At 42.2% G+C, this 7,472-nt stretch overlaps 1 protein-coding gene across 1 annotated transcript; it reads right to left on the reverse strand.

Moving 5' to 3' along the window:
- Positions 1-5,076: 5,076 nt before the first annotated feature.
- On the reverse strand, positions 5,077-5,679 carry LOC126455879 (uncharacterized). Its single transcript, XM_050091639.1, has one exon. It carries the CDS (start codon positions 5,677-5,679, stop codon positions 5,077-5,079), a length of 603 nt encoding a protein of 200 aa, XP_049947596.1.
- Positions 5,680-7,472: the final 1,793 nt, after the last annotated feature.

Below are 7,472 nucleotides of genomic sequence, written 5' to 3' on the forward strand. Positions count from 1 at the left end.
TTGTTGATATTCTTCTGATATCCTCTTTTTTATGCTGCTCTACCTTTGCTGTCTCTGACAGTGTTACAATGTCACTGGACAACCTCGAATTTTTTATTAATTCTGCTTTCCAAATTTCTCCTCGGATTGCTTTTGCTTCTTACTCAGTGTACGGGTTGAATAACATTGAGGATAGGCTAGTGTCCTAACTCACAACCTCGTCACCCACTGCTCCCTTTTATGCCCGTCGGCTCTTATAAATGCAGTCTGGTTTCTGTAGAAGATACAGACGATCTTCCGTTAATTGTATTTTATCCCTGCCACCTTAAAAATTTCGAAAAGTGTATTCCCGTCAACAGTGTCAAAAATTTTTTTAAATCTACACATGCAGTAACTATAGGTTAGCGTCTCTTTAACTTATTCTCTAACATAAGTGACACGTCAGTATTCCCTTGCATATTCCTACATTTCTCCGTAACGCAAACTTTTCTTATCTGAGATCGGGTTCTACCAGGTCTCCGTTCCCCTGTAAATAATTTGTGTCAGTATTTCGCAATCATGACTTAATAAACTACAACAAGCGTATTGAGTAGCTAATTTATTCTTTGTAAAACATGTATTTTTTTTAAAAAAAAGTGCGAGATAATAATGGCAGAATGAGCATTTTATGTATTTGTGAAAATTATATACACTTCTCAAATCACACATATGGATGGCATCAGGTGGCGAGACAGCTCTAAATCTCCTGGGTATGCAAAACTGTGTGCCCGCAGCTCGTGGTCGTGCGGTAGCGTTCTCGCTTCCCACGCCCGGGTTCCCGGGTTCGATTCCCGGCGGGGTCAGGGATTTTCTCTGCCTCGTGATGGCTGGGTGTTGTGTGATGTCCTTAGGTTAGTTAGGTTTAAGTAGTTCTAAGTTCTAGGGGACTGATGACCATAGATGTTAAGACCCATAGTGCTCAGAGCCATTTGAACCATTTTTTGCAAAACTGTGTTTCCGTTTGAATTACCTTACCGATGGAGCAATATCCCCACACATCTCAGCAGCTTTGTTGTGTGTAGTAAATGCAAGACGTATGCATCATTTGTAAATATGTGTAGCACGTGACTTATATGAAAACTTGTAGCATCGTTCAGCGAGCAATTTGAGTTTTTGTTGATCTTTTGTTGTTCCTTTTTAATATCTTGTTTTAAATATGCTTTTATAGCTAAATGGCACTCAGTTTCCTGCTCCCAATCGCTCCCAGTAGGGATTATGAAAAAAATGGAAAGTCAGCTACTCTATACCAACTATAAGTTTCACGCAGTTCCTGAGTCAGTTGACTCTGTGTTATTCAAACTGAGTGAAGAACAGAACGAGCAAACGAGATCTTTTAGGAAGACAGGAGTGCGCAGTTTTCAAGTAACGAATGAAATGGAAAACAGTTTACAAACGTAATATGGTCTTTTTATTGTGATTAAAGGATCATTCATTTTGGTAAAATTTGGTTTGTGTGGATGTGTAGATGACTGTCATAGCACCAGTGTTGCAACACCCCCGTTTCACATCAGTTGTGTTCTCCTTTCCTCCCCACTTTCTATCATGCAATAATTCATTACACCGTCGCCCAATAATTTTTGTGTGTTTTGCAAAATGAAGTAAGGAGACAGGGAGGATCTCAGCGTAATGCAAGATCTGTAAATCGATTGCTACGTGCAGTGTATACGAAAGGTTGCGGCAGTATCATATTAGCATTGTTCAAGGAAAAATTTCCGTGCCTAGGTGTAAGCGTAATTGTTCTTCTGATGTGTCCAGAAAAAAGCCGAAAAATCGTATAAAGTTCGCTTAAGATTTACTTTCAGATTGTTCAGGTTCAATAACTATACTATAAGAAATAATGTCTCCATAAAGCTGCACATAAAGGCAATATTTCGGCGGATTACTCTTGCTGTCCCAAGAACGACTCCTGACTCCTTTTACTCCTAACCAAAGGTCCTCTTCACAAATTAAAAAAAAAAAAAAATTGGGACAAAAACACGGGAAAAAACCACGAGAAATGCATACTTGAACATAAATGCCGATGTTGTTGTATTTGTTCACGAACGGCAACTGCGCCATGTTCTCAATACGTTGCAAGCGTCATTCATGTCAGAGCAGTGCTCCGCGTAGTTGTGAGTGAATTATTCACTAGCTAAGTGAATTCGAACGTGCCCAAGTTGCTGGTGCTCATATAGTAGGTGCTTCCATAACCTACGTAGCCAAAGTGTTTGCTATTTCAGTAGGCACGATATCGAAGATTTATATTGCATACTGGGAAAGCAATATCATCTGCCAAGTGTGCCAAGTCGCAATACGGACGAAAATGTGTTTTGAGTGATCGTGGCATGTAGTCATTGAGGTTTACGACGAAAAATAAGAGGACGACAACTGCAAAAGCTGCAGAACTGAATGTCGCACTCGTGAACACTGACAGCACCAAAAGAACAGGAAAGGAGCTCCATAAGCTGATAAAGTGGAAATTGCAGGGTGAGATGAAATTCCAGAACAACATATCAACGATGTAAATTCCTGTAACAGGAAAATGCGGTGCCGAAACTATAAAACCTGGATTATTGATCAATAGATGAAACTCATTTGATTGAATGAACCGTGTTTCACACTGTTTTCAACTTCTGGCCGAGTTTGCGTCTGGCTTTTTCCGTCCCACCTTACGATGCAGACTGCTTGCTACTCATGAAACACGGTAGAGGTTCGCTGATTATTTTGACAGGCGTTTCGTGGTATTTCAAGGACCCGATGTTTGCTCTGTGGGATGTGACCACAGTAGAATATTTGTTCGCCAATGTTCCACGGCGACAGAGCCCCCGTTAACGCTGCTTCCTTCGTCCAGTCCCAGTTTTGTCGCACGAGGATGATTAAAAAAAAAAAAAGTTCAGATGTGTGTGAAATATTATGGGACTTAACTGCTAAGGTCATCAGTCCCTAAGCTTACACACTACTTAACCTAAATTATCCTAAGGACAAACACACACACCCATGCCCGAGGGAGGACTCGAACCTCCGCCAGGATCAGCCGCAGAGTCCATGACTGCAGCGCCTCAGACCACTCGGCTAATGACGCGCGGCGATGATTTTTTGCACCCCTCGTGGTCACCACAGTCACTAGATCACAATATTATTGAGCCTTTGTAGTTTACATTGGGGAGAAGGGTTCGTGATAGCTATTCATCTCCATCATCATTTCCTGAACAGGAAGAATGGTTTCAGATCCCTTGTAAAACCATACAGGGTTTGTATTTATCGACTCTCAGACGACTGAAAACTATTTTGAATGACAACAGTTTCCCTACACCATATTCTGCATCGTACGCACTGTGTTATGTTTTTGGTGTTTGCATAATTTTGTTCAGTGTCTGTGGTAAAGTCAGTGCTATCGATACAATCTTCGAAATTGGTGACAACCGTCTATACGTCCTTTATTTTCTGTTCACCTTGTTAGAAAGAGCCAACAGATATATCTGATCTTATATGACAACACTTCAGGAGTATTTCAAATGTAGTTACATTATGGGGGTTACGCCATGATATATCATACATTTCTTCATCTGGCAAACTCATAGTTAGCTGGATTTATGCATATATCAGATTTATTTTGGAGGAGACTGGGGGGGGGGGGGATGACGAGGGAGGGGGATGACGGGGGGGGGGGGGGGGGGAGGGGGGATAACGAGCGGGGGACGCAATCAGCCACACAAATTATTTCTTTGTTTTTCAAAGTGGAGCCACTATCGAGAACAAATTAAACAAATTAATTTTGATTGGAGACTATAGCGCTCAGCTGAGATCTGCCTTTCAGCAGGTCGCATTTTACTAAAGCAAAACCTCCTAAGAGAAAATGACAGTGTGTCCATACCTCATAGGAGTATATTGCCATGGACTGCTGTTTTGTAATGTAGTTTGTGTTTCTCCAAAAACTCTATTTGGAACAGGTATATGACTAACTTTATTCAGAAATAAACCATAATATACTTCTCTATTATACCTTTCCTAGTTGAATCACTGTTTATTTTACATACATTATTTTTAATCTATGTGTGTCTGTTGGAGCAGAACAATATACTTTAACATTGATCTAACAATCCAGTGCCTATATTTCCAAGTGGATGAACTACACATAGATGCAATGGTTTTTGTTTCAGTGTTATTTTTGTCCCTGATCTCATTCTGTGTTTTATGCTCGTTTTTCTCAAGATTTTGTAGACTTTACTCTATTTCACAGTGTTGAAGGCTTATAACAAATTTCTATTTTGTCATTTATCCATAGTTAAACGTCAGACCATAAATTCCTCAAATGTATGTTTACTTCTTCTAAAACCAAACTTATCTTCACTAATCACATCATCATATTACATTATATTCTTCTCCAAATTATTGTTGTTTGCAATTTAAAAATGTGAGTAGTCAGTCCGATCTTAAATTTGCACTAAATTTGTAAGTTCCACACTTTCTCAGCAGAGATTTCTCCAGTCCCATAATTTTCATTCCAGTTCGTACGGCTTCGCCCTGTAAGACACTATCGTCACAAAATAATATGATTTTGAAATTACAGTTCTTTTCCTTCTTCTGATCATAAGGGTGAAAGATAATAAAAGAATAAGACATAAAAACAAGGATAGGCGAATATGTCTACATATCTTTAATTATACAGACAGGAAATGCACAAACTGACACAATTAAGGTTTCTTTATTTGGTTATTTACGACTGACGACTGATTTCGAAAGAAAAATCTTACTACATTTTGCGTCTATGTATAAAATAGACACGTAGTGAGAAAAGTAATGTGTAGTAGTAGCGTATGTGTATCACAGCCATATAGTATTGACTTAAAACCAGTCGATAGCGACAACATTAAATCCAGTTTCGCAATCGGTGCTGTTATTTTACCAACACAAAATTTGGGAGCTTAAGAGGTGTCTCAGTATCACATTCTAACGAAGGGAAAACAGTTACGTTTAAACATCGATCCTTTCATGCCACATAGTGGCAGTCGTAAGTTCTGAAGTCACACGTGCATTTTGCTATAGTCTTGATAGTCCGCCGCACGAAGATATCGTTTTTCAGAAGATGCGCATCAGCCCGGCCTGCCGGAATGCGAAGACGGGTGCGCCCTGCGGCAGCAGGTCCTGGTAGTGGAAGCGCGCCAGGTACCCGGGGTCTGCAGGCAGCGACAGCCGCTCCGGCAGCAGAGGCGAGGCGGCGGGGGCGGAGGCCGAGGCGGGGGCGGCGGGCCCGTGGGCGTAGGTGATGCGCTGGAGGCGGCCGTCCGGCTGCAGCAGGTAGTACACGCCGGACTCCAGGGCGCGAGAGCCGTCGGAAGCCGCGTCTGAAGGAGCCGTCGTGGTGGGCAGCTCGGTGGTGGTGGTCTCGGCAGCCTCTGTGGTCGTGGGGGCGGGCGGGGGCGGAGGGCCGTACTGCTGTGGCGGCGGCGCGTACAGGCCGGAGCTCCTGGAAGGCAGGAAGAACTGCCGACCTTCCGGACGCCAGCCTGAGGGAGGGTACGGAGCCGCGTCTGGCGCGCCGTACTGCTGCGCAGGCGCTTCTGGCCGCGCAGAGGCGCACCCTGCGAGCAGCAAGAGAGCAGACGCCACCAGGAGCTGCATGTCGCTGTCAGGGGGAAGAGCCGGTGCACTGACTGATGCCGCTCTGGGCGCCACCGGCATACTTAAAGGCGCCAGCTGACATTGGCCTCCATAGCGTTACACCACTGGCCATTGTCTCACAGCCGACCGAGGCGGGGGAGCTGCAGGGACGTGACGCACTTCTCAATGCTGAACGCTAGGTCCTTCAACCTCTCATGGAAGACTTCCAACAATACCTTAAAAAAATGTTCAAATGTGTGTAGTACAGTCGTCAGTCCCTAAGCTTACACACTACTTAACCTAAATTATCCTAAGGACAAACACACGCGCCCATGCCCGAGGGAGGACTCGAACCTCCGCCGAGACCAGCCGCACAGTCCATGACTGCAACGCCTAAGACCGCTCGGCTAATCCCGCGCGCCCAATTCCTTCATTCCGCATGATTTCAGTGCTCTGCTTTGTCACATAAATTCATGGGCAAGGAAGCAAGCACCGTTTGGCTGCATACTTTCACTGAATATGTAGATATTTTTAGGGTGACAGTTCTTTTCAACCAAACGAAATGGCAGAGGAATTCTCAACAGAAAGTGAATGAAAGGGGATTACCATACAATAAACGCGGAGTCCCCAAAAAATGTAGGTCAGGACCAGATGATTGGAACAATTTCAATTTATTTCTGGGACAGTATTGTTCATTGTCCCATAGTAAAAAGTGTGGGTGGAGCTTTTTCTTAATACACAGATTAAACACTGTTCTTTTACATCTATATGCCTGCAGCTTCGTAGCACGTTTCCTCTTATTCATCTTGATTCTCCAACTCCTTTTAGTACCATGAATTGGGAACATAAAATTTCCTGCAGGGAACACCAATGACTGGTATTTCGGCTACTGTCTCCAAAACTGTGACAGGTTTGCCACTTTTTTTCAGATGTGGGCCGACTATATACATAAAATGACATTGCAGATTCTTCATGGGAGACGAGAAATCTAACAATTATGTACGAATTTTTTCAATCACATAATTTTAATTAATTCATTTCTGGATTAATCTTTACTGACTGGAAAAATAGTGCTTGATGTCTCCCTAGACCAAACACTCATTATTTTGTTCTTCTATGTCCGCCACAACTTTTGATACAGTAACCTTATCCTCTGTTAGTGTTCCCTGCTGGAAAAACCGAAATTTTCTTCAGGTTTGGAAATGGTTTATTTTTCCTCAAAACCTTTCCTTTCGCTTTGGATCAATTATGAATCAGAAGTACTTTACTATGACTGTCGTCGAAATTTTCGATGTTACAGAATGTCTTATATACCTCTAACGACTTGTAGAGTCTATTCTAAAGAGCTTTCATAAGAAAATGAGAAAACTCTTAGACTCTCAGGTTACATGAACTCAGAAAAATTCTGTGGTTCTTCTTTCTTTCCATGTAATTGGTTTTAGAGATATGGAACTGAAAGTATTTTCGTAAGTTAAGAACAGGTATTTCTCGGTTGTTTTTTTGAAGGTAAAAAGATTTGATTTTGATCCAGTTGGGATGATTATATGAAATAGGTGGATTTTTTTAAAAATTTTCATTGCTTTTTGTCTCCCTATTGTAGTGATTCAGTTGTGATTTCTGTGTTCCAGCAATTTTTTGTCTACTGATACATGGCAGGATTGTTAAAAATTTGAGTGAGTTGTCCGTCTACATGTGTACCTCTTTCTCTTTCTCCCTCTCACCCCCCCCCCCCCAATCCTCTCTCTCTCTCTCTCTCTCACTAGCTCATTTAGATCACTAAGTGCAGGTTATCAACCGGGGTTCTAAATGACACATCTCAGTTCTGAAGAAGTTTGAAAATTATTTCACATATTAATCATGTTCCTGGGTGTATT

The sequence above is a fragment of the Schistocerca serialis genome, chromosome 2 (assembly GCF_023864345.2).
Source record: "Schistocerca serialis cubense isolate TAMUIC-IGC-003099 chromosome 2, iqSchSeri2.2, whole genome shotgun sequence".
Taxonomy (NCBI): domain Eukaryota; kingdom Metazoa; phylum Arthropoda; class Insecta; order Orthoptera; family Acrididae; genus Schistocerca; species Schistocerca serialis.